Genomic DNA, 27,458 nt, shown 5'->3' with positions numbered 1-27,458 from the left:
GATGTTTGGCGTTTGTTTGTTTAACATTGTTCGCTTGTGTGCGCACATAATACAGAAACAAACATAGCTCTGCACAAAGGAATTCAAATGTCGGCACAGTTATATCTTTAATTGATAGCTTAGCTGACACAGTACAGATGAGACATTTTAAGTTTAAGCAAAATATCAGATATTTTTACATTTATTTAGAGTTAAAAAAAGTCGTAATCAGATCACTAGCAACATGATAATCCAAACTATGTATGCATCAACATCTGGCAGGACACATTTCAAATATAAAATGCAGAAAAACCTGTCATGGTTATTACTGAACATCTCATCCTTTCAGAGAGTTCATTAACTATTTAGAGACATTAGTCTTCACAGCTGCAGCTAGTATATTTAAATGGATTTTAACACGGATGTACTCAGTTGCACAGCTTGCTGCTGCTACGACATCCTGAAAGGACGCCAGCAATATTACATATTCTTGTTTACAATTCTTAACAGCTGAAAATACACAACCTCCGCTCTGCAAATCAGTGCAGTTGTTTGCACTGCTACAGAATCTTTCAGAAATCTAGAAAATGTTACAAACAAACTTAACACAGAGTACAGTACCTTAAATTCTTCCCTTGTGTTTGAGACCTGGGCAAGTTGTCCTTGTAGCTGTTCTTCAAGTGCTCTTATTTTGTCATCTTTAATATGAATACTGAGACAGTAAATTACACAGTTAATAATACTTCCCTTTTCTACTCTTTTACAAAGCAACCATTCAATTAAAAAAGGTATAAACAAAGCTACAAAAAAATTGTTTACCAAATGCTGGTTGGATTTATTTTATTTACCTTTTCTGCATCCTCTCCAGTTCATGTGCAGCAGCCGCCTAGATATAAAGAGGATTAGCAGAGTCTTAACATATTACATCACAAGACTCAATCAACCCCACATTCCCCAATATTCAAGCTAGAATAAGTCAGTTTCAGTGGTTCTTTCACTATATTAGTCTCCAGCATAAGTGACGGAATAACGTTATCTTTACTCATTTTTAAAGACTGCAAGCTCACATCTTCCACATTATACATTCAACAATTGGTCCTCTGCACTGGTGCTCTCCGATATCCAGCACTCACTACAATGAAATAAAGCACTGTCAAGTATTTTAAATACTTGGCCATAGGGCTGAAATGCAAAGGGCCAGATTTTTAGAACTGCCCATGGGAAGCAGTGTGCATGTATGATTATTTTAGATAGTGGTCAAGACTGCACATGCAATCATGGTATCTGAATTCACAACTGTGGGCATAGTGTCTTGAAGGAATCTGTTTGAAAATTTAAATGAATCCGTATGATGAACAAATTAAAGCTGTAAACTGCAGTAACGGGGGTGTTAAATAAGCAGACTCTTTCTTAAGAAGATTCCTTCCATGTTTGCTTTCTCAAAAGTTATCACTAATGAGCCCAGATCTGCAGCCTTCATAGTTTTACCCTATTCCAAGAGTAATTTCATTGAAATCAATGAGGTTACTCGCAAAGTATGGTGCCATTCAGGTGTCTGTGTGGCAGAATCTGGCACTTAATGAGTTAAGTAAACATGGTTATTTTACCTGTTCATTTGTCAAAGCCTGTAACTTCTGCACCTCCGCTTTTAGGGATAAATTCATATTCTGTATAACCTACAGAGAAAAAGAGATGAATTCATTTGCTTTTTAAAGACACTATTTCAAGTATTCCATATTCTTCAGTGCTCTTTTGCTAAGAGCCTAACATTAACACCAAGATAATCTCTGCCTTTCTTGTAAGGCGGACAACTTTCTAATGTCTGAAAACTGGACACCCCTGCCCCACCTCTTCCCCCAAAACCCCGCCCCTGCCCCTTCACTGAGGCCCTGCCCCTCATTCATTCCTCTCCCTCTCCTCCCCCAATTGCTCACTGCTCTCCCCCATCAACTCCAGCATGAGGAGCCCCCAGGGACTTGCAACCCCAGCTCCAGTAGGGCACCTGGTAGTGCAGGTCAGAAGAGCAGTGTAGCTGCACGGGAGCAGCCAGGCAGCCCTGCTGACAAGCTAGGACATGGCCCTCCTGCACAGAGGCATCCCTCTGAGCTGCGTGCCTCACAGTCCCCTTTCCTGCCCACTCAAGCCCTCCCCGTCCTGGAACTGCCTGAGAGAGTGGCTGGAGAAAGTGTTGGCTGGCAGGACAGCATGCGTTTCTTCCCTCCCAGGGAATGTTCCATCCCTGCTGGGAGCCCCTCACCCCATTCACCATGGGCCCCTGCACTCTGTCCTCCAGTGCAGCCCTGCAAATTTTGCTCCTCAAAGCTGGTGCATGCGTGCTGCCACAGGAGCTGCCACTTCATGGCCAGGCAACAGGCTGCCCCTTCCCTCTTTCCTCCCCCACTTGCCCATACTGACCAGATACTGCTAAATTCCCTTTTCAACTGGGCTTTCCGGTTGAAAACCGGACACCTGGCAACCCTACTTCCTTGAAGTTCATCTGCCTGGGTAACCTACATGCCTAATAAGGAGATAGTTCTTGAAGAGATCTGTTGGCAGGGGATAGGAATGAGCTGTGTCTGGGTCATTGTTGCTAGACAGATGCACAATTACTTCTCCACATCCAGAAGTTTCTGGACTTGTGTGCGGCAGTTTTGGGTCTGCTGGGTTTGTGGGTTTCAGTTCACAATTACAGCTTCTGTAATGAGCTTGCTCTTCAGTCATTCAGTTTCCGTCAAAGGGGCATTTCCTATACCTTGAGCTCCTCCTCCTTGCCGGCTAGATTGGCATGTTCATTGACTAAAGAGTCCTCCACCTGCTTTATCTGTTTGTCCTTTTCTGCAATCCTGTACAAATCAGAGATGCAAGTAATTTGCAACAAGACCTTTTAGACAGAAATGGATGTATAGTGTTAGGCTACACTTAAAAGAAGGAATATGCAGGCCCAAAATCCAACCTACTATAATTAATTCTGTTGACAGAGTGTTTTGGACATAAAGAGTTTTTCTTTTTTGTTTTAAATCCTCTATGCTTTCCAAGAGTTTACAAGACGTGCACGAAGCCTGGTGCATCATAACACCCTCCCCCTCAACGGGACAAGTACCCTGAAGCTCTGCTTTAGAAGCTGTTCTAACATTCTCCTGGCCCTGCACATGCCACTGATCCACACATTCAGACGTCAGCAAGAGGGGCAGCTCTCACTCCCACACAGCCAACACAGCTACACACAATGTACTCTAAGTCTGGGGTGGGGAGGGGAAATCCGTAGGAAGAAGTTTCACAGCTTCCAAGAGGATCACACACAATGCAAAGTAAATACTTAAGTGACAGCGTTTCCTTCACAGTTCTCTCTCATATGTGCCAAGCATGAGTTAAGAGTTTTTACATCTTGAGCAGGCAACAAAGCAAACAACTTCTTCATAAACTTATAGGAGAAGGGATGCTTACACTTTCTGCAGTTCTTCTGCCAGGACTGAAGCAGAGCTCTACAGAGGGGGAAAAAATAGCTAGATGTAAATCAAAAACGAAAAAAGTCCTTTTCTAAGCTGAGCCAGAAATAACATTTGCTGGACTTGTTTACTGGAGATGTTTGAAACTGGCACAGGCCAAATACCCAACATTTCCTGGCCAAAGAATTTTGAAATGGTATAAACTCATACCAAAATCCTTGCCCACACTGGTCCAAGAGCCAAGGAACATGACTGTAATGGATCACATGGACCTGTAATTGTGGGAGTTCTCTTATAGTTTTGTGCCTCAATGCCATAGATTCTTCTCATCCAGTTTCCCCACTCATACCAGATGGCAGAGAACAGCATCAAGAAGACTAAAATGAATGTGAACCCAAGTCACCTCAGTCATTTACGCAAGTCCCCACTTAGGAGTAGGTAGACATCCAGCACTGCCCCCACCCCTCAAAATAACCAGCCCAACCTGTCACCTTTCCATCACTGCCCTCACTCCTGAAGGGACCAAACTCTACAACAAAAGGCAAGTGCCAGATTATTAATGGGGTCTTCAGTTTGTTCAGGCCACATGTGAGTATCTAGCTTGGCTGGAAGCTGAAGCTGGACAAATACTTACAGGATATAAAAGAACAAGTTTTTGACAATGAAGGCAATTAATAATTGGAACAACCGGCTAAGGGCTGTAGTGGATTCTCCGTCACTGGTAATTTTTTTTAATCAAGATTGGATGTTTTTCTAAAAAACAGGTTCAGGTTCAAAGAGAAATGATTTCAGGGAAACCCTATGGTTGGTATTATCCAGGAGGTCAGGCCAGATGCTAACTGTGGTCCCTTCTGGCCTTAGACTCAATGAAGGGATAGCAAGTTTGTCCATGCACGACTGAAAAAATTCAATACTCAGCTGTAGGCAGGCAGGGAGCTCTGAATCTTTGTACTTGTTTCATTTGTGCCTGCATTAAGCAGGAAAAGTTGAAGAGGGCTTTTCTAAGGCTGCTGATTTCTACAATTGGCTGTGCAGAAAGTCAACTTCTCACTGTCTGCAACCCAGAAGCCAGGAAGTATCTGGATGTGACTGGAGCCTCTAATGAGGCACTGAAATCTGATGTACAGTATTTAACGACACTGTACAAAGAAATAAGTTGTCAAAGCAAATCAAGCGGAACCAGAACGTTTAAACATGAAAAACAGTGAAAGTTATCGCAAGTCATCTATTGTTTCCACTGAAATAGTCATTGGATTTAAGAAATTATTCCACACAACTTAATGTTGTAAACACTATTTCTACGTGAACTATAAAATGTGTGGTATGCTTCATCATGCTCTATTGCCCAAGGCGTCATGGTAACTTTCTACATTCAATGTACCATATCCAGATTTAAATAATATAATTGTTGTAACTGGCTTTTGAAAGAACATTTACCAGTTAAGACTGCAAGACAAAATGTCTAGTGTGAGAACATGCTGTACCTGGGCTGCCATTTGTGAATGAAACTTCTGAAGCTGAGCTTTCAAAGCCTCATTCTGCTCCATCAGCTCCTTATGGAGAGAGAACATAAAAAGAAAAGCAAATTTAAATATACATGTTTTAGTTCTTATCAACTGCACTGTTTTAAAGTTGCATGTTAGGCATTTACACTTGAACAATGTTGTGAAGGCCAAGACTATCACAGGGTCCAAAACAAAAAAACATTAAGTTCATGGATGATAAGTCCATCCATGGCTATTAGTGAGGATGGACAGGGGTGGTGTCCCTAGCCTGTTTGCCAGAAGCTGGGAATGGGCAACAGAGGATGGATCACTTGATAGTTACCTGTTCTGTTCACTCCCTCTGGGGCACCTGTATTGACCACTGTCAGAAGACAGGATAATGGGCTAGACAGACCTTTGATCTGATGTAGTATGGCCGTTCTTATGTTAACCACATTGTTTGGATGACACTATTTTTTAATTACAATTATCTTTTGGTAGTAAATTTAAGAACAAGAAGGAATACAACACAACACAGTATGTGCCACAAGAGAACATTCCCTTCCTTTCCACTCCATATACCTCATACAACATAAGCCAGCTTGCTTGAAACCAATGCAGCAGGTCAGAGCATCTCCTCTTACAGGATGACAGCTCATCACTGGAACAAAGTACACCTCTGCCCCGCTATAACACGGTCGTGGGGAGCCAAAAATCCCTACCGCGTTATAGCTGAAACACCATTATATTGGGGTAGGGGCAGCAGGGCTCTGGCAGGGATTTAAAGAGCTCCGGACTCCAGCTGCTGCCGGGAGCCTAAGCCCTTTAAATCACTGGTGAGCCCCACTGCCCCAGCCCCGGGGTAGCGGCAGCAGGGCTCCAGCGGGATTTACAGGGCCCGAGGCTCCCCACAGCAGCCAGGGCCCTGGGCCTTTTAAAGCACTGCCAGAGCCCCACTGCTACCACACTGTACGCGAACCTGTGTTATATCAGGTTGCATTATAGCAAGGTAGAGGTGTATATTCATTCTTGCATTCAGTTGTAAAGCTTTGTTAAAACAAAAGCCCAGTAATATCATTCAAATTCTGTTGCATGGAGAAAGATCTTCAGCTATTAATGCAGTACCTGCACCTGCAACTGCACAGAATCCTCTGCAGTGACTCTCTTTTGTTCAGCATCCATTAACTGCAACATCCTTTGCTCCAGCTGTTGTTTAGACACTATTGTATCTGTAAGTTTGCTGTGCAGGCTCTGGACTTCACTGTCTTTGGCCACAAGCTTATTCTGCACATCTGCGACAGAAACATCAAGGTTTTAATTAAACAAAATATTTAAACATTTGTAATATATTGGGAAAACTGAGCAACGGACAGTTTTTATTTAAGCAAGCATAGTACTTAACTATGCTTAACCCTTCACACTTAAAACAACCCAGGCCATAGATACCATGTTGAAATGCACCGTTTTCCTGAGATGTCAGCTGGAGGAGGTACTGAGTACATTGATGAACCGTTTCCTTTAAATTCTCTATAGCTCAAATGTTATTTGCCTAAGAATATGTTTTTTACATACAGGAAAAGGGAGAGGCGGCCATCTTTGGTAGTAATAGGAAACTACATACGTTCATACCTTGTTGTGCTGCTTCATGTTCTGCTATCCTTTTCCTGAGATAGGCCTGGATTTCCTCCCATCTCCTCTCTGCTTCCTGCTGTTGGACCTACAATTGAAAGTGGGAATTGAGACAGAGGAAAAAAGGGTCAACTTTCAAGTCCCCATACTGACCTATGTAATGGAGTGCATCTCTACTTTCTAGACCATGTCTACACTTAAGCTACAGCAGCACAACTGCAGCACCTCAGTGTAGACCTCACTACAGCACCAGGAGGGGTTCTCCTTTTGCTGTAGTTAATCCACCTCCTTGAGAGGTGGTAACTAGGTTGATGGAAGAATTCTTCCATCAACCTAGGGCTGCCTACACCAGGAGTTAGGGTGGCATAGCTACATCTCACGTGTGCAGATTTTTCAAACACCTGAGAGGTATAGCTACACCAAAGTAAGTTTCTACTGTAGACCATCCCATAGCGATGTTCCTAAACCTCTATCCAATATAAGGCAGCATATGTCCCTCCCTTCAACATAAAGCAAAGCCACAGTGGAGACATCCAGCAGTCAATAAGCCTCACCCTAAGCCAATCCAGTCTATTTCAACAGCTTTGCAGTCCAAACTCTGAACTAAATCCCAAACGATCTAAACCACAGCTCTTTAGCAGACAAGTTTCTGTAACTAACAGGGGAAAACGTCACTCATCAAGTTCAGGAAGGAGTGCCAGAATCCAAAATTGCCAGATCTTGTGTAAATCTGCATTTGCTATCCAAAATTTGGTACAGTTGTAGACACCACCTGTCCAGCAACAGCGATTCATGTGTTCTTTCACTGCAAATTGATTTTCTTTTAGTAACAAGCTACCAGCACTCTGAAATTGAATTTTCTTTTGACAGATTATTATTATTATATGCCCACATAGGAAGAAAAGAAGCACCTCTGTTCTATCAAAGAGAGGGAATGGGGCAAACCAGGCACATCCCAGGCCAGTAAAACTAGATTACTCTTAACAAATATAGCATTTTGTTTAGATACATGTATCTGAATAAGTTACTCCAACCACAAGAACAAAAGGACACTTATATCATTTGAAACACCTATTGGGACAATGCTTCCTAAGTTACTACAGGATACTATTCCAGTCACAATTTTTTGACTATTCAAATATGTTCAGAGATTTAAGTTAAGCAAGTTTCTTTTAAAAGACAACATTTTTCTGTAGAAGTAGTTTTTACTAAATAGGAGTGTTCATAAAAAGTGCAATATATTCAAAGCTCACCTAGAAAGGAAGCATCAAATGCAGGCCTGTTATTTCCCACCAATTGCAATTTTCCATTTTTATCAGACATCGAAAGAGTAAATACAGAGCTAATGTGTAGGCTTATAGGCAATACATATTTTAGCAAGGTTTCCTTTCAAATTTCTCATATATCCTAAAATATCAGGAGGCAGATTTCCCCACTCAAAGTAATATAAGCTTTGTTAAGGGCACAGCATAATTGCAGAGGGATAAAGAAAACTGAAGTCACCTTTAGCTGGCCAATTGTTTGCTCTGCATTTTTCTTTTGGAGTTCCTCCTGTTGCAATTTATTGTTCTTCTCCGTCAGTTCATTCACAAGTCTAGCACAATCCTGACGCAATTTGTTCAGTTCACTAGACTGCCTAAAGAAATAAGAATGACTGGTTTTTCATAACGTAATCTTAAGCAATTACAGTTCACAAGGATCAAGTCAATGAAATATCAGTTCACTCAAATATCAATATCAAATCAAAAGTGTACACTTCTAAAAGAAGCATTTAATATCAATTTACTCTCAGAGTAACAGAAGTATTTAGCATTTCAGAATATGTACAAAATTACACATAAAAAGCAGTAACGTTCCTGACTCGAATCATGTTAACTGCAGCTGGGTGTCTGGGCACCACGTAACAAAACAGAGCCCTGCTTCTCCCCCTTATCAGGATCTCAGGATGCTACAGCAGCACAAATGACCCTCTTCATTGGCTCAGAAGCAATATGAGTCACAATATATAAAACTTTGAATGACTTTGCTTATCTCTCTTCTCCTAAAACCACCAACAGATAATCATCTTATTGCTACCCATCTGATGCATCTTTTATGCAGATGTTTACTATTTTTGTTAAAATAGCTTAAAATCTTCCAGCTCCCAAGATTACACGGTCAATATTTCTACTGAGGCCTCATGGCCAAGGGCTATATAATTTGTCTCAGACAATGACAGTTAGCACTTCTATGCTTCCTTCCATTGGAGGGTCTCTAACTTCAGCAACTTTAAGAGGTCAGCTCTTCAGAAAGTACCAAGCACCCACCCACTGAAAAATAAAGGTCTCAAATTGAGGCATTCAAAGCCAATAATCACTTGAAGATCTTGGCCTAGGTGCCTAACTCATTGAGTGTCAGAACATTACTCCTGAGGGTGCTGGGGGAGTGGGGCTTGGTGGGATGGGGGTCTAGATGTGGCTGGTTGGGGCTCAGTGGGGTAAGGATCTGGGTGTGGAGGTCATGTTGTAGTACTCCAGGTATGGGGGGCGGGGGAGGCAGAAAGCTCACTGGGGTGGAAGTTCGAGTGCAGAGGGGCTCAGTGGAGGGGGTAGGTCTGGGTGCGGAGGGGAGGGGGCAGGTATGGGGGTAGGGGTCCGGATGCACTGGAGTTGTGTGGACAGAGGAGCAGCTCCCCATACAGTGACCCCTCTCCCTGAGGCTGAGCAGGGATGGGAGCAGGAAGTGGGGGAGCAGGCAGTGTGGAGGAGGGTCTGACCCAGCCCCAGTCACTCCTTGCAGGGGAAGAGCAGGTCCCACCCTCCCCCAGCCCAGCCGAGACTAGCAGCCTAGCCAGCACAAAGTAGGAGCCACCAGCTGGGTTGTCCCCTGCCCTACCTTCCCTGCAATGATTTATTTCTCCACTGGCTGATCCGGGCACCTGCAATAATGTGCCTGAGCTGCTGGTGAAGGATGCATCACTGTTCTTGCTGCTTCCCCATCAGAAAGTCATTTTTCTGCGGGGAAGTGAAGCAATCTGTGGGGGACGTGAATTCTGCATGCATACAGTGGCACAGAATTCCCCCTGGAATAATTGAATATAGTTATATATCAGTACAATCAAGCCATGGCTGTGGAGACGGTGTCAGTTAGCTGTTCTGGCCACCTTTTCGGTGTTCCACTATCTTCAGGGAAAGCCTCAATAAGTTTTAAAAAACCTGATTGCTCAGAGGCACTGAACTCCTGAACATACTTGCTTTCCATCTGGTTGGTAGAAGTACTGACAGCATCTCTCAGGATACCATTTTCCTGCTTCAGGTGGCCTATCTCAGCCTCCATCTGCTCACGAAGTTGCTGGAACTAAAATAAATACCACACATATTTTAAAGCTCTGAGGAAGAGAAATAGCTGTGTAACAGACACCGTTACTGTATTGTAAAAGAAACTTACAATAGTCTCAGATCAAGAAAATTAATTTGGAAGGCTCTTAGGTTTTGCAGTCCACACACAAATAAATATGTACCCCAATCAAAAATCTACTGATATTTTAAGCTCAGATAGTTGAATTAAGGACACATTTGCCTTTTAAAGCAGTGTTCCCTCTTGTGTGCATGTGCCACAATGTTCTTATGCAGCATGCAAATCTAGTAATGGTAGATCACTGAGCATTCCTGCTTATGTGACTTAGTCCAATAAACACCACTAGACATTTATAAAGTAGATTCAGGGGAGGGGCTGACTTCAAACTTCCACAGAAATAAATTAAACTGAAAATGTGCACAGAAGTTTAAAGCCACAATGAGAAGATTGACTCCCACCACAAGGCTGCGCCAGTAGCCAGAAAGCTTGATTCAGCACTGAAGAAGGCAGACTCCATATGCCAGATGACAGGACAGGCTGGCTAGCGAGAGTTACCAGTTTGTTGAGGGCCTACAAACACATGTAGCTTAAACATTTCTTTCCTCCTCTACCAGTGCCAAAACTTTCTGTGACAGCTGAAACCAGTTCCAGGACCTCGTTTCATCAGATGACTAATTTATCAGTGAGGATTTTCTATACAAAAAGGCTGAGACACAAACAGTTGCTGTTGGGGTGAGACAGAAAAAAGACAGAAGCTACTGGAGTGCCAACATTTAGCTCACATTGACATAGGCTCCAAGTTGCTCTCAATACCACACAACCCTGGAAGTTCCAGGAAGAAAAGGCATCCAAAACCCAACAGGCAGCTCAGATAACCAGGCTGTCAGCCAAACAGCATTCACTTCTCTGCAGTCTAATTTCCATAGTACACCAGCAGGGGGAGTTGAACTAGAATGCCAAGAACCAGGGAGGGTTCCATTTACATTCTCCCCACAGGCTTCTGCCCCTCTCCCAGCATGGTTCAGGACCCTATTGTGCAGTGGGCTGTACATAGATAGCAAAAGGCCTTACTCTGGAGATCTTACTTTGCTTCAATAACTTTGACAGGGTGCCCTCTGATGTATGCAGAAGGACTGGAAACGTATCACTTGATCTTAAAATGTCCACGTTCCCCTCAATACTGCTAGAGTGACAGAAAAAAAAAGCGATGACTAAAAACTCAGATTTTAGCAATCAGTTGGTATAAATACAGCCATGCTTCTTCCTACAAAGCTTTGATTGACTGTAGATGCAACAAGTTTGCCTCTGAGTTTGATAAAGCTAAAGCTTTTCTTAGGTCACATTGTAACTATGTTAATGAAGGCTAGCATAATGAGGGTTGAAATGGCTCAGAGGACAATCTTATGGCAGAGTGGAGGATAAGTCCATCAATGGCTATTAGCCAAGATATTCAGAGATTCAACCCCATGCTCTGGGTGTCCCTAAACCTCTGACTACTGCAAGCTGGGACTGGACAACAGGGTATGGATCTCTCTCTCCATAACTTACTCAGTTCTGTTCATTTCCTCTTAAGCATCTGGCACTGGCCGCTGTTGGAAGACAGGATACTGGGCTAAATGGATCGTTGGTCTGACCCAGTGTGGCCACTCTTATGTACTTAGGGTCCTTCATGATTTTCAGTCAGGCCTTTAGCAATGCAGAGTGCATTTTATAACCTCCCTCCATGAACATATTTGCTTTTAAGGATGCTTTGCATCCAGCATGTCATTCAGAAGATAAGTTGTTAATAGCGCCAATCCATGTGTACGGCTATGAGGGCCATCTTTCTGAAGCTGGATGATTTAAATAGATTTTGCACCTCAAGAATCGCACTTTTCAATTACAAACATGAGACGATCACAAACCACTTTATGAAGAACTGGGAGTGTTATGTCCATTATACAGACAACAGAAGCACAGGGTGGGTAAGTCACAGAGTCCATGGCAAAGTCTGGACTAGAACTGCAGTCACCAGATCCCAAACCTTTGCTCCAGCCAGGAGACATGCTGCTCATCCCTGGTCATTTGCAGATAAGGGAAATAACGAATGAAAAGTAGTACAGTATGTTACTTTATATGACAAGACCTGTTTCTTGAAAACAAAGGCCATTTATAGGGGCTTGCTGCCTTCACCTAGATAAAGAATTTATCCCAGGCTACTCACCTCAATCACTAGAGATTCTGGGTAGCACCTGCAGTTTATTCATATGAAAACAAAATCAAGTGTTGCATCTTTTGCTAGAACAGTCATTTCTCATACTAATCTATCGGTGCTTCACTCAAGAAATCAAAATGGCTTTCATAGAGCTTTACCTTCATCTTCATCCCCTGGTTTTCCTGGTAGCTAACGTGGATCTTGCTCTGAAAAGTACCGTGTTCCTTTTCTAGCACGTTGATTCGTTCTCTCATCTTTGTCGTAACCAAATTGCTTCTCTCCTTCTCTGCAAGCAGTTCCTTGAATAGGAAATTGGTTAAAAAAAAAGTTCATTTCCCCTGTCCCCTCAATCTCCTAAAAAATCTTAAGGCAATAAATTACTAATTACATTCCATATACATCAGATTAGAGCCATTATCAATATTCTTTACCCACAGAAGAATTCAAGTGTTCAGCCTGACCAGCAACATGTTTGATATTTTATATGGATTTAGCATCAACATAAAAGCAGATTAGAAAACACCTGTCAGGGATGGTCTAGATAATACTTATTCCTGCCTTGAGAGCAGGGGAATGGACTAGATGACCTCTTGAGGTCCCTTCCAGTCCTATGATTCTATAATTTCACAATTTAAGTAAAATTGGGTGTTGCAATGAAAAGAATGGTCTCTTGTTGCTTCAGAGAAAGTGGAATAGGGTTTCTATCAAATTAAGCCAAATTCGTCCCTCAATTGCCTCTGTATGCCCCAGTGAAATCGATATTTCATAGGTATAACTAAAGGCAGAATTTAACATGTCTAATAAACTAGGAGAACACAGTTATAGGATTGCAGCAAAAGTACAGTACATTTTAGATCAAATATGTTGTACAGTACAGATGAACTATCCAGCTGAAGTGAAAGTAGAGTTCAGCCTAATGTTCAGGTCCCATCACTAGCCAGAGTCATTCAGTACATAACTCCTAACATTAAATCATACAGTATAGGTTTAAATCTCAAGTAATCAGGCAAGTGCAATCCAATTCTGCATACTTAGTGCAGAATGATCATTAAGTTAAATACAAACTAAAAATATTACTATTAGAACCACATTACTGTGCAAACACTTTACAATGTCATAAAATACGAGCTATAGCATTTCCCTTGTAGGGTCAACAGTAGCATCTTCAGTATTCTGCAATTAAACCAACCTGCTTCTAAGGTTCTCGACAGACTAGTAGCAAACACTCAACAATCCAGACTGGCTGAATTCCCTGACCAAGAGAGGATAACCAAGATGATAAATTCATGATTTTCTAACAAAGAGGCAAGTTTTATTTGGTTAAATTGTTTATTAGATGGTGCAGAGATCCAAACAGATAAAAATTTGCAGGACTGCTTCTTGGAAGCACACACATTTGTGAGCGTGCTGAAGAAAATAATGTTGACTGCAGCATTCTGCCAAGCTTCCATCAGATTAGTTAGCGAAAACATGCACAATTTACTTAGAACTACTAACTTTTATAACTTAAATAAAAGCTATTTTCTCCTTTAAGATGCAACTTTATTATCCTCATAATGCTGCTTTTCTCAGAGTGAAGTTTTCAAGACAGTGACTTAGGATCTTACATCCCACCGAAAGGCCTACATCACTTTGGAAAAATGGGAATTAATCAGTCTGATGAAATGAAACGCAGCAGGGGCTTAATTTTCAAAAGCATCTATGGGAACACGAACAGGCCATTTCTTTCATCTAATTGCTAAGGAAATCAGAAAAAGGCAATGTATTGAAAACTTTATGCAGTGTTCAACACTAGAAAAGCCTTTAAAGCTGAAATTTAGACTTAACTCAGAAACAAGTGCACACTTTGTCACTTAGCCAATTTACGATTTACCTCCCACTAATGAGGGGATCCTTTATAACCAGTGAGACAGATCTCTACCAATCTGGAAATAATATACCTCTGTTTTCCACACTTTAAGAAACACTTTAAACTTAATATTGGTATGTGTATCAGTTGTGGGCCAGCAACAGTCTGGATATTTATCCAAACTTCCCTCAACACCTTCCTTCCACCACTGATTCATAGTATGTATTCACAACTTCATCCTCTCTTATATCCTTCTATGCCCAATAACTTGCAACTGTGGCAGCTCCTTTGAATTAGCTTACTCTGCTCTTGCCCTGCAGCATGCCCCAGAGAACACAAACACTTCCTACACTAGTAATTTATTCTCTCTTCTCTCAACTCTGTCACCTCTCTTACAAAACATCCTCCCAGGAGCACTTCTCCTCCCAGGATCTTGCTAATTTCTTCTGAGATGCACCCCGTTATGAGATAAGAGTTACTGCCACTGTGACTAAACACCCTTTCCTCTTATCTCAGTGTCAGACAGATCTCACTTTAACATGTAGCTAGAAATGTTCCCTCTAATTTTTCCCAAGCACATGGACACCACACGTGTGTCACACATCACCTCCATAGTGGTGCACATAAATTCATGTGGCGGGGGTGGGGCTGAGAGGTTTGGAGAGTGGTAGGGTGAGGGCTCCAGCTGGGGGTGCAGGCTCTGGGGTGAAGCTGAGGATGAGGGGCTCAGGGCTGGGGCAGCGAATTGGGATGTGGGGGATGAAGGCTTCGGCTGGGGTTGCGGGCTCTAAGGTGGGGAGACTTGAGCTCTCTCCCCCCCACAGCTCTCTCCCCCCACAGCAGCACCTAAGCTGCAGGGGGAAGGGGTGGGCACCTCTGCCCACAGTGGCAGCTCCAAGGTTTGGGCCACAGAATAAGTGCCTCTCCTCCAGCTATGGCAGGTCTGGGACCGCAGGAGAAGCGCCTCTCCCCAGGTTGCGGCAGGTTTTGTGCCAGGGCTGGGGAGGGACACCTCTCCATGCCACTGCAGTTCTGGGGCTGGGGGAGAGGCATCTCTTCCTGACGCAGCCCTGAGCACCTGCGCAGCCACACAGCTTAGAGGGAACTTAGGTAATCAGTCTACCTGTCCCCTTGGACACACATTTTCCCCCTTTGTTGCCTTTCAAAACTATTCCAGTATTTCTCCCCATTGTGCAAAATCTTCAAGGTCATTCCAGCCACTCCATATCTCCTTTCGCAAGCTTCGGGAGCTTGGAGACAGTCAACTGCTATTGCATTCATTTCCCATCCCTCTTTTCATTCTCTTTCCATTTCTGCAGAGTGACGGGGCGGAAGTAAGTTTTCTTTGCCAGGTTACAGTCCTCAAGTTCAAGGGCTTCCTGCTCTACTCACATTGTCCACCTACCATTATTGCTCTATGCTGCTGATTTCATTGTCTTCCTTGTGCTTGCATTACTCCGCACTTCTTTTTTTTTTCAGCCACTCCTACTGCTCTTTCCGTGTCTCCACCAGTAGTTCTTCTCTTTCACTCTGCATGCCACCTTCCCCAATGTTCTGTCCTTGTTTTCCCTCCTCCCTTTTATACCTCATTGAGTCTCGTATGTTCAGCCTCCAGCTACACATGAACTACTCCCAAGTCTCTCTCCACCGCGCCCTCTGTTCAGTCTTACACGTGCCCTTTCAATAACTCATCTTGAATGCCCCCACCCCCCCTCAAGCCAGCTTCCTCTTCTCCAAACCATTTACTAGCACTGTTAATAACACTCCCCACCCATCCCCACTCATCTGCCCAGGCTCTCAACTTCAATATCTTGTTGGACTTTCCCCTATACATTTCTAAAAGTCAATCCTTCCCACTAAAAACCTTGTTATAGACATGTCATTTCAAGCCTTCCTGCTTCTACCTGTATTCCCCTCCACTCCACCGCAAGTGCTACTGCGAAGTCTCTTCTCCAGCCTACTATAACATCTACCAATTGTTGTACAGGATTCTCTTCACTTTTGGTAGGTTTTGCCTTCTTCTGAAATCTTCAAATTAAAAAAAGTCTAAAGACTGTTTTATATTTAGCTATACGAAACCAGTGTCCCATACAATTAAACTGTTAGAGATCGGATACAGTGAACATAAACCTGGCAGGCGAAAACAAAATCAAGAATCTAAGCTTTCTGTGCCTTCCTCATTAGCACTCAATTCCACTGATCATTGTGCGTAGGAACATGGGAGCTTGTGGATACCAGGAAAAGGACCAACTGAAAATTGTGGCATATGAATCTCTTTAATATTAGAAATCATAATACTTGACACCCAGCCTACTTATACTGATGAAGCGGATGCTATGTTTAACACATTATGCTCACAACTTTTTAAAAATAATCACATACTCCATTAACTGAAATACTGGAGTTATATCTTGAAAGCTTCCTGGAAACTAGAGCAATACAAATGCACTAAAAATGGCCTTTGATGGAGTGAAAAAAAGCTTAGCCTTGATAAATCCCTAAGAGAAAATCTCTCCTTTTGTTTCACATTGATCTCATGAAACTAGCAACGAGTGACTTCACTGAAATTCCACGAGGTTCCTTGTTTCCTTTTGATTCCATACCTGTTCCCTTCAATATATTCACCTGAGTCAGCTGCTTGCACTGATCCTTTGTAATAGCAGCTTCTTCCTTCAGAGCAGCAAGCATTTTGTCTTTTTCTTGTAGCTGGTGCATAGCTGCAGCTGAATCTTCCTTACTAGCCTACAGCAAAAGGATATGAAAAGTGATCAGACATGTGGAAAGTATTAAAACTTGATTATCGATTATGGTATATATTGAAAGTTGCAGTAATCGTGACTGGAGTTTTGGTTTTTTCCTCCTTCAGCTAATGCCCACTGCTACACAATCCAGCATGCAATCTTTTGTCAGCCTGCTACCAGCAACGTAATGCATGAGAAGGAGTTTGGGTCTGCTACCAAAGGCCTCTAACAAATATCATTAGACAGGAGATGCTTTTAAAACACATAACACAGCAGATATAGCTGCACTGGAGCAGATTATTCTCCACATTTTAGGTCAGCTAAGGTGGCGGTGGTTTGGGGAGAAGCTATCTAAAAAAATAGTAAAGAAGTTGTGTGCTGCTATGACACAAACTTGGTCTCCTAAAGCATCTTACTACCTAATAGAGGAAATGTTGCCTTGTGATTCCCCTCCACTTATAACAATGACAGCAAAAACATTGTACCTGCCAGAATATTACTCTGCGGCAAAGTCTATCAACATGATTGAATCACATTGATCCCAGGAGAGGGTTAATATATAATTAGATGTTATTGTAAAGCTATATGCAAAAAGAATGGAAGAAAAGGGAACTGGGCAAATTCTAGATCTGAAACTCCTGTGACCTCTGCCGCACATAGACATTTTAGAATTCCGCTTATGTGACTCATGGCAGACTTACTAAATGTTTTTGTGACTATGTGACAATTTCCAGATTAAGTCTGATAACTGGTGAAATATCTTGGAGATCCATATTCAGTTTTCTTTGAAATTTGTCCATTAAATGGTTCCATCTTCATTTTGTGTTTGTGGCAGAGAAAGGTAGAAGGCACGTGAATACTTAGAGGTAAAGTAAGCCAATTGTTTGATAGCAGCTCAATAATACAAAGTAAATACTTTATTCACTTGATAAAGTAACTGACACGTAATATTTCCTGCTTTCCTCTGCGGAGTCTGAGGGCCACAACTACTAAACTCTATAGCAAACCCCAGAAAAAGTACACAGTGAAAAGGGAGCTTTTCTATAAAAGCATATTGTACATACAGATGTGCACACGCACATCCAGCCTGTGCTATTGATTGGGTAATAGCGACATTTTCACCCACAAAAGTTACTGAGTTTTAGAAGCCAAGACTTCTATGTTTCAAACAGCTCCCTTCAAATCAATACCAACAAATAGCCATATATCATGCAAACCGGGGGCTAGGCTGTATTAATGAGACAGAATACTACTGAAAAGTATCATTATACACATTGATTTTACACAAACACCATCCACACAGTGTTCTGGTCTGGTCTCCCCATCCCAAGAAGAATATAGTAGGAACGTAAAGATTCAGGTTAGGTGACAAAGTGATTTTAGACATAGAAAAACATCCATGAGAAATGAAAAGTATCAGGACCACTGTGGGGATTCACAGGAGATTACATAAGGGTAGCTGAAATAACAAATGACAAAATATAAAATAAGGAGCCTTCAAATTTCTTTGGATGTCAACAAATGGAAAGAGTTATGAAAAGGAAAGTTTTCACACAACGCATAAAGTAGCCTGTGGAACCCAATGCCAAAAGCTATGAAAGCAAAAAGCCTAGTAGGGTTCAAGAAGCATCTGGCAGCCGACTAGCTAAGGCAAAAGGTGTAAGGGATATCACTCCTTCAAGACACACGATGCAGTGACTGCTGGGTTTAATGAGAAAGCTTCCCAACTAATTGAGAGATAGGCAATGGCATGCTTATTGGGGTTCTGCACCTTCCTTTGAAACATCAAGTACTGACAAAAGATATTAGACCAGATGAACCATTGGTCTGACTTAACATGACAATTCCTGTTTCTAGAACGTATTGAAGATGCGAAAGTGCATTATATCTGTTTTCAAGACCACAGTTAGCTGCATACATAGTACATCAGATTTTTCACATAGGACAAGTTATCAAATGATCTTCAAGACCTATAGTAAAATTGCTGTGGGGCCCAGATAATGGAGTTAGACTTTACATAAGGCAGACAGTCTGGCCCCACTTCAAATAAACATCTGTACTGAGTGGATGCAGTGACCTTTTCTCAGGCGTGATAAAGCATTCATTGCCTTCTCTCTTTTGACCCAATCACTCTTCCTGTCACCAGCCCAAATTCACCCACTGTGTTTAAGCTCCTGAGATAACACAAGGAGTTATATTATACCATCTCCATCAGAAAGGACAGGGCCAGAAGATGGGGCTACTTTAGCAGTGCTGCCATCTTGTAGGTCTTGCCTTCTGAAATGTATGGCTCTATTTCTTACCCTCAACCAATCAATGTTCATTTTACATGTGCGCAAAGCCAACTCTCAGCCTACCAGCCCAAAACCTAACACAATAACCAATATACATATATTGATGGCTGACCATTGACTTGTATACACAAACAACGCTGAGCAAGTAGAAAAAGAGGCGATCTGGAAATGAATGCAAGATCTTCATGACAGCCATTATTCAGGCAAATCACATTTTTGGACTATTTAACTTAACAGTGTCCTTTCCAAACACCTGTGCATTAAAAATAAATAGTAATACTAGCTCTTACAGTGCTCACCTTCTGCAAGGCATCCTGTATCACACTGGATTTCTCCTTTAGCAGCTCAACCACACAAAGGGCCTCATCTTGAGTGAAGATCATGCTCTTCATAGCCAAGAGAAAGTCCTTAAACTTTACTTCGGCATTTTCTATAATTAAATGATAGCGAGATTTACATTTACATTCATTTACTTTGCTGCAAACTAATAAATTTATGTAGGCACATTCACATGTATTATCATGTTTCAAACTGAAATTAAACAGCAAAGAGTCATATATTCAGTGAAGATAATATGCCTTATATTTAGAATAGAATGACAATGAAGCCTGCCAGCTGACTCTCTGGAATACAGTTCTACTAGAATATCTATCACTATTTGCACACTCAGAACTATATGAAGTCACCAGCCATAAATCAAACAACAAACAGGTTGAAGAAAACAAAAACCAGCACATGAATTAAGTGCACTAGGTAGGAGAGTCTTTAGGTTAAGAGACAGTAACTTGCACTTAGTTCCCAATTTAAAGGGCAATTGGTATTATTTTGTAAGTAAGAGTGATGTGCAAATAGCAAGGTTATTGAATTCATCAAGCAGCATGACTCTGAACTGAAGAAAATGGAAATTTTCAAGAATAAAATAGCCTCAGTGTAAAATAACTTTGATTCATTCCTAGAAAACAGACTGATTATATGTGGATGGAAGAGACCAGTCAGATCCAGTTTGCTTATCTTTGGTATATGAATAATAACAGTTCAGAAAAATATACTCCACCTTTAGTCATTTTAGTAAAATTTAGCATAAAGTTCTGGCATATTCAATATACCTACCAAACATCAATTAGCACTAGAATGAATGTCAGTGGAGTAACTCATGAGAACTAATTAATTCGGAAAGAAAAGAAACCCACTCCCCAAACGGGCTTTAAGATTTGACGTGGGTACTGAGATACAAGTCCAATCAAGACCAAATCCCATTTACTAACACAGAAGTGGTAGAAGCACAGGTGACAAATTGAATCAGTTTTATCAGCACTCAAGAGATTACCTAGAAAGAGAACAAGCCAATGAATGACAAAACCCTGAAACCCACAGACCAGGGAAAGATGTTGAGCATTGTAGTTAATTATCTGCTCTATTCAGCAGATAAATCCATATTAGCCTTGACCACAAGCCTTCATATCAAGCAGTAACTAGATTTAAGGCCGTCACTAATGCAGTTATCATGGAGCGAAACTCCAAAATCCCTGGCTGGCAGGAGTCATGTAGGTTAAGACACTGCAGGAAGAGAAGAGCTTGGCTCAAAGCAACATGTGCTTGGTGCTCTGTAAATAGAGGAGAATCTTGCCCAAGAAGCTTACAACTGAAATATGGGAATGTTTCTAAATTAGGTGGACAAATCCCAGTTGACAGAAGAATGAGCTACATTTGAATTACGTTCAAGAGAATAAACAAGGGATGGGTGTAACTGAGAAGCTTTTAGCCTCACTGTAGTATAGAACAGCCATCTGGACTACAAGTACAGGAGAAAAGTGCTGGGGTGCCAGGCTAAGTTCCCAGAAAGTTGCCAGGATCCCTTCGATTCTATATTTAAGTTACCGTATATAGAAATCAAAGTGCCATAAAGCACACTGCCAAGTCATTAATTAGATAATGTTTATAAGGACATCAAGAGACTGATCCTTTTTATAGGTTTGACTAATGGGTCACCACCTCACTCATTCCCAACATCCCCCTCTTTCACCACTCGAACACATGAAGGTCACATTTCAGGACCCTGTTGTGTCCGGCAGCCTCTTTCAGTCTCTATTGTTTTATGCCTCATAGCACACTGGCTTGCTCAGAGTACATGGCACTTAAATTTGGGAGTGGTGACTACATAGACAGATTTCCAAGGCCCCCAAGCCCTATGACTGGACTTTCAAAAAAGCTTGGTGGCGGGTTCCAGGAAAGGACTGACAGTCAGCGAGTGTCTAATGAATTTAAGTGGAGCGAGACTTGCAGGTCTCCTCTGAACTTTCTTTTGAGGGCAGAGGGCTCCCAATATGCAGCAGGAAGTCAATAAGGGAACTGTGCTCCTTACAGAGAACTGTAAAAAGGATCAAAAAAAGGATGTGTAAATGTAAAAGCAATTTCTTGTAGTCACAAATAAACCCCAAAAGACTGGGTATTCCTAGGAAAAAAGAAAGGTTTTTTCCCAGGATTAAGAAAATCAATATCTGCTTTCCTACTGGAATAATTTTGACAATATAGTGACATTCTGAAGATGGAGTTGAACATTTATCTCTTCAGCTCAACAGATTTATGCAACTTGCACACGCAATGGAGGTTGTAAATTGATTACATTGTCTCTTTTTGTTACATTACCTTTATCAGTTTCATTCTTCGGTTTCTTAGCACCGCTTTTCTGGATCATCTCGGTTGTGTCTTGTTTTCCCACATCAGCCACTTCTCTCTTTTCCGCCAAAGGGTTCAGATCAGAGTTATCCATCAAAGGAATGTACGTAGTTGCATGAATAACAGGCTCATCAACCAAAGCTGCAACTACAGTTCCATGGAACATGTTAATGTCATATAATTATCTTCCATTTCAAAATTTAAGCACATCATGCTAGAAAGAGGTGGGTGAAATGTACCTGGTCCCCTTGAAAAAATTCATCAGCTAGTTTCATAAATCCCCATTTCCATTATTCACCACAGATTAATAACCTGAGTACAGGGGTTCAACTAACTAATCAAATGAGTATCTCTAAAACAATGATTTAATTTACTCAATAAATAACTCAATTTACATTGGTCAATATTGCCTTTTAGCACTTAAACTGACTCATATTCCAACTTTCATTTCGCTTTAATGAAATAGCCTCAGGTAGCTTATGAGGTTTGACTGCCTATGGCTGAAACACCATGGAGAGTTCAGCATTAATGAAGTTTAAGGTGGGGAAAAAATGACTATTACATTTGTGAAGTACTGATCTACTTTATATGCAATACACCCAGCAGGTTATTCCCATAAGCAAACTAAACTGTTTAGGCAGAATACTCTAGGGACAGCAGTCAGGCCTAGCATACTTGCAGACTGAAGTCAATTTCACTAAGAAATCTAGTATTGTGCAACAGCAAACTCACAGGTTATTTGTACTACAGTAGTGCCTAGAAATGCTGAGTTATATTGGGAGCCCCAGTGCTAGGCAATGCATAAACCCACAGCAGGAGACAGTCTCTGCCAAAAGAGGTGGAGTGATTTGCCCAAGATCACCGGGCAGGTCAGCGCTGGCAAGAGAAACCAGCTCTGACACTTAGCCGAGCACTCTATACTCCCTCTGAATCATAAGTCACCATCCTGTACATAGTTATATCTGTCTACTTCAGGAAAGTTTACCATTACATCCAACCTAAATCTAAGAGCAGTTTAGCTGAACCAGCTGGAAGCCATACTACAGGCAAGCTCATTACAGCCCTCTCCCCCTCAACGTTTTACTGAAACTCGCTGAAAAATGAGTCTAATCCAAACAGGGGTAAAAACTGCTCGACTGTTGGACTCTTGACTACATTATTGGTTTTCATGCCAGTTCAGCTGACCTGATGCTGGAAATTATTTGAGTTTTTGGTAGATTTCCCTCTGCCTGAGCAAAGTCTACGGTCCAAGAAATGTTAGCACTCTGGCTGAAACAGACTGAAGAAAGATAATGCCATACAGGATCAATACCTGTCTGACAGCGACTAGCCCCATATGCGTCAGAGGAACATCCAAGAAATTCCCTTATGGACAACTATGCAATAAGATACCGCTGAGGAGTTGCCTCATGAAGCAGCTATTTTTACTATTAATTATTTGTTTTACCATAGCAACTAGAAGCCCCAGTGATGAACCACTGTGCCAGGCACTGTGCAAACAGAACAAGAGGCAGATGGATAAAGACAGACAGGTCAGTCAGAGGAAACAACAAGAAGATATTGGTCAGCATGATTGGCAGTGGCCTCTCTCAGCGCACCAACAGTCTAAGATTGCCAAGCTTTCTGAAGGCATCACGGCTAAGGGGAGTTTTTGGAGGAGGATAATAGTTTTGCAGATGTTTGCAGGGAACTTCTCCCAAGTGTGAGGAGGAAGCAGGAAGGTGCTTGTTCTAAAATCTAACACATGGGTGATGGAGGCTGGCAGAACAGGCTGATTGGAGGCAGGAACTGTAATCTCAATAGCAAATAGACTCACAGACTCAGACTTTAGGGTCAGAAGGGACCAATATGATCATCTAGTCTGACCTCCTGCACAAAGCAGGCCACAGAATCCTACCCATCCACTTCTATAACAAACCCCTAACCTATGTCTGAGTTATTGAAGTCTTCAAAATTGTGGTTTTAAGACCTCAAGCTGCAGAGAATCCACCAGCAAGTGACCCATGCCCCACGCTGCAGAGGAAGGGGGCAAACCTCCAGGGCCTCTGCCAATCTGCCCCGGAGGAAAATTCCTTCCCAACCCCATATATGGCGATCAGCTAAACCCTGAGCATGTGGGCAAGACTCACCAGCCAGCACTCAGGAAAGAATTCTCTGCAGTAACTCGGATCCCATCCCATCACAGACCACTGGGCATACTTACCTGCTGATAATCAAAGAGCAATTGCCAAAATTAAGCTCTCCCATCATACCATCCCTTCCATAAACTTATCAAGCTTAGTCTTAAAGCCAGATATGTCTTTTGCCCCCACTACTCCCCTTGGAAGGCTGTTCCAGAACTTCACTCCTCTAATGGTTAGAAACCTTCATCTAATTTCAAGTCTAAACTTCCTAGTGTCCAGTTTATACCCATTTGTTCTTGTGTCTACATTGATACTAAGCTTAAATAATTCCTCTCCCTCCCTAATATTAATCCCTCTGATATATTTATAAAGAGCAAGCATATCCCCCCTCAGCCTTCTTTTGGTTAGGATAAACAAGCCAAGCTCTTTGAGTCTCCTTTCATAAGGCAGGTTTTCCATTCCTCGGATCATCCTAGTAGCCCGTCTCTGAACCTGTTCCAGTTTGAATTCATCCTTCTTAAACATGGGAGACCAGAACTACACAAAGTATTCCAGATGAGGTCTCACCAGTGCCTTATATAATGGTATTAACACCTCCTTATCTTTGCTGGAAATACCTCGCCTGATGCATCCTAAAACTGCATTAGCTTTTTTAACGGCCATATCACATTGGCGGCTCATAGTCATCCTGTGATCAACCAATACTCCGAGGTCCTTCTCCTCCTCTGTTGCTTCCAACTGATGTGTCCCCAATTTATAACTAAAATTCTTATTATTAATCCCTAAATGCATGACCTTGCACTTTTCACTATTAAATTTCATCCTATTACTATTACTCCAGTTTACAAGGTCATCCAGATCTTCCTGTATGATATCCCGGTCCTTCTCTGTGTTATCAATACCTCCCAGCTTTGTGTCATCTGCAAACTTTATTAGCACATTCCCGCTTTTTGTGCCAAGGTCAGTAATAAAAAGGTTAAATAAGATTGGTCCCAAAACTGATCCTTGAGGAACTCCACTAGTAACCTCCTTCCAGCCTGACAGTTCACCCTTCAGTACAACCCATTGGAGTCTCCCCTTCAACCAGTTCCTTATCTACCTTTCAATTTTCATATTGATCCCCATCTTTTCCAATTTAACTAATAATTCCCCATGTGGAACAGTGTCAAATGCCTTACTGAAATAGAGGTAAATTAGATCTACTGCATTTCCTTTGTCTAAATAATCTGTCACCTTCTCAAAGAGATGATAGGGCAGGGATACACCATGAAGCGCCTTGAAAATGAAGACAAGCAGCTTAGGTTTGATGTGACAGCAAAAGTAAAGTGAGAGCCGAAGAGATGGGCGACACGGTCAAAGCGTGGGCTAGGAATATGAACTTGAAGCAGCCTTTGGAATGGATATGAGCAGGGGAAGAAAGTACTTGTCAAGGCCAGAAAAAAGATGTCGCAGTAATCAAAATGCAAAGTGATGACCGCCTGAACCAGTTTATGATCAGCTTATTCTTCGAAACATGAGGGCTCATTATCCCTAACATAACTGTGGAGGTTCCCCACCCTACAAAGTTCTTTACTGAATCCTAACCAAGCGCCTCAGTCTCAGTGTCATTGGGTGGTAACGAGTACCATTGGCTTGTGTGTTGTGTAAAACAAAAATTAGTCCCTTTTATTAGTTTTAAATATGTTGCTTTTCAATTTCACTCCATGTCCCATTGAGACGTCGTATTATGAGAAAGGATGAATAGAAGGCTTGGGGTAATTGAAATCTGAAGACTTTCTAATGACTTTTGCCTAAAGCTAGGTAGCTTTTAAGCCTAAAACAAATCCCCCTTTTGAATAATTTTTTTTTCTTTTCTTTTAAGGAAATTAAAATGTGTCTATGCTCTAAAATTCCTACTTTATTAGAAAAGCTACTCCTTTACCAATCTTAGGGAATGCTAATTGGTTGTGCTACTCAAGTGCACACCTATTTACATAATACCCAGTTAACGATATCTGAACTAAGAAATATTCTGCAGTATTCTCTCACCATTATCAATTTTTTGTTTCTTTGTAGAAACTTTCTTCTTTCCCGATCCACTTTCTTGTTTTATCTCATGCTGGAACAGCAGGGGGTCTTGTTTTTTGGTAGGAGACGTAAATGACTCACTCTTTGAATCCTGGTCATCTACAAAAGGGATATGAAAGAGACATTCACTTCTCTATTTACAAATAACTACATTTAAACCGTGAAACTGCAATAAGCAGTAAAGGCATTCCAGACTGAAGACACTCTTGCCTACACTTTAATCAGAATTTAAAGTTTTGTGTGCATATGTAATAAAGCCAAGTTAAACCCGAAGACAATACAGGGTTGTAGCAAACTTAGCAGCAGCAGCAATGCTGGGAATTAGACATGCAAGCAGAACAGAGCAGTGAAACCAAAGACAAACAAATGGCAATTGGCTTTCTCTAGTTTTAACAACTTCAATCAAGATGCGTTGCAGCACAAAAGCAAAATTGACGGTCTTTGTTACAAAAGTTAACTTCTCATTTTCAGCAACTTATTCCTGCCACCCCCTTAAACAATTCCCCTCTCCCCACTCAAAACATTGGAACTGTGAGAAGCAGAAAATAATGTCCCATGTTATGGAACTATTCCTTTTAAAGTTGATTTTAATAGACATTCAGATCTCTTTTTGGAGAGAGTATACTACGTGATCTTCCCATCAGAGCTGGAACACACAATAGGGTTATGGCAGTTTCGGTAATCCAAGGACAAAAGTTAGTTGTGGTTGCCCTTAAAAACAGTCTTGTCAAACCACATTTCATAGCCAGGCCCACAAAGACAGTTTCTTAAAAGATCTGAATACCCACACTGTAGGATTTAGTACATCTGCTTTTCTATTCTAAACCACAAACCAACAATGTCATTTTTTTTCCACTCCCTGTGTCTAACAGGTTACAGCTGCATGTAAAAAGGCCAAGACCTCCAATTGTTTTTTAATTATTTTAAGAGTTGGAATAATTTTTAAACCATTGTTCATATTTAAGTAATTGTAGTTAACACATTTAACATACTAGCTTTTGCTACCTCGATAATATGGATAAAAACCAAGCCAAGACGGCAGTCTATGATCAGGCAGCGTCCTTGCCTTCTGCAGGAAGGATCTACACTCTAGTAACTGAGGTTGGCTATAATGGCTGTACCAGTTTCTTTTCTAGCTCCAGGTAGCATTTTATTTAAAATTTTCTACTTCTTACAGCTCCAAGATAGTTACCCAGTGGAAAGGGTTCTTATCGTAGGTATCGGACTTCGCAGTAACCAACTTATATAAAGAGCCTAGGAACTTAAAGCAAAATGAATTGTCATAGGATTCAGAGCTTTATGTATGCCCACTCTCATCATAACAGCTGTTAGGTGCTAGAGTTTGCAGTACTGTTGTAGCCATGTTGATCCCTGGATATGAGCGAGACAAGGTGGGTGAGTTGGACCAATAAAAAGTATTACCTCACCCATCTAATCTCTCTCATGTCCTAGGGCCTCATTTTGGGATAGCATGATGCCAGAGAGTGTCTAGCAAATATTTTTCTCCAGTCTTTGAGGTAATCAAGCCTTTAATAGCTTAAGACCATTTAGTCAAACCATAGAATAAAGCAGAATTAGGAGATAAGCAGTTCTACCTCTCACCAATTTTGGAAGAGGTAAATAAACGGTGAGGGGGGGAT

General features: G+C 41.6%; 1 protein-coding gene across 12 annotated transcripts in view; it reads right to left on the bottom strand.

Annotated features, from left to right (window-relative positions):
• KTN1 (kinectin 1) overlaps window positions 1-27,458 on the bottom strand; it is a 116,777-nt gene that overhangs the window by 45,388 nt on the left and 43,931 nt on the right. For 9 of the 12 annotated variants that reach the window (XM_030562969.1, XM_030562971.1, XM_030562968.1 and 6 more), the window contains 15 exons: window positions 25,780-25,917; window positions 21,599-21,775; window positions 19,243-19,382; window positions 16,543-16,659; window positions 12,227-12,367; window positions 9,768-9,874; window positions 8,042-8,174; window positions 6,539-6,626; window positions 6,035-6,201; window positions 4,910-4,978; window positions 3,424-3,461; window positions 2,732-2,822; window positions 1,587-1,655; window positions 828-865; window positions 601-691 (listed from right to left, as the gene is read on the bottom strand). In XM_030562969.1, the coding sequence (XP_030418829.1) occupies window positions 601-691; window positions 828-865; window positions 1,587-1,655; window positions 2,732-2,822; window positions 3,424-3,461; window positions 4,910-4,978; window positions 6,035-6,201; window positions 6,539-6,626; window positions 8,042-8,174; window positions 9,768-9,874; window positions 12,227-12,367; window positions 16,543-16,659; window positions 19,243-19,382; window positions 21,599-21,775; window positions 25,780-25,917 (1,604 nt within the window). The remainder of the gene's footprint in view (window positions 1-600; window positions 692-827; window positions 866-1,586; window positions 1,656-2,731; window positions 2,823-3,423; window positions 3,462-4,909; window positions 4,979-6,034; window positions 6,202-6,538; window positions 6,627-8,041; window positions 8,175-9,767; window positions 9,875-12,226; window positions 12,368-16,542; window positions 16,660-19,242; window positions 19,383-21,598; window positions 21,776-25,779; window positions 25,918-27,458) is intronic. The other 3 variants (XM_030562979.1, XM_030562980.1, XM_030562972.1) reach the window with 1 other exon arrangement.

Source organism: Gopherus evgoodei, chromosome 4 (assembly GCF_007399415.2).
Source record: "Gopherus evgoodei ecotype Sinaloan lineage chromosome 4, rGopEvg1_v1.p, whole genome shotgun sequence".
Lineage (NCBI taxonomy): Eukaryota > Metazoa > Chordata > Testudines > Testudinidae > Gopherus > Gopherus evgoodei.
The sequence above is the reverse complement of the archived record's forward strand: the minus strand, read 5'-3'. Positions and strand labels throughout refer to the sequence as shown.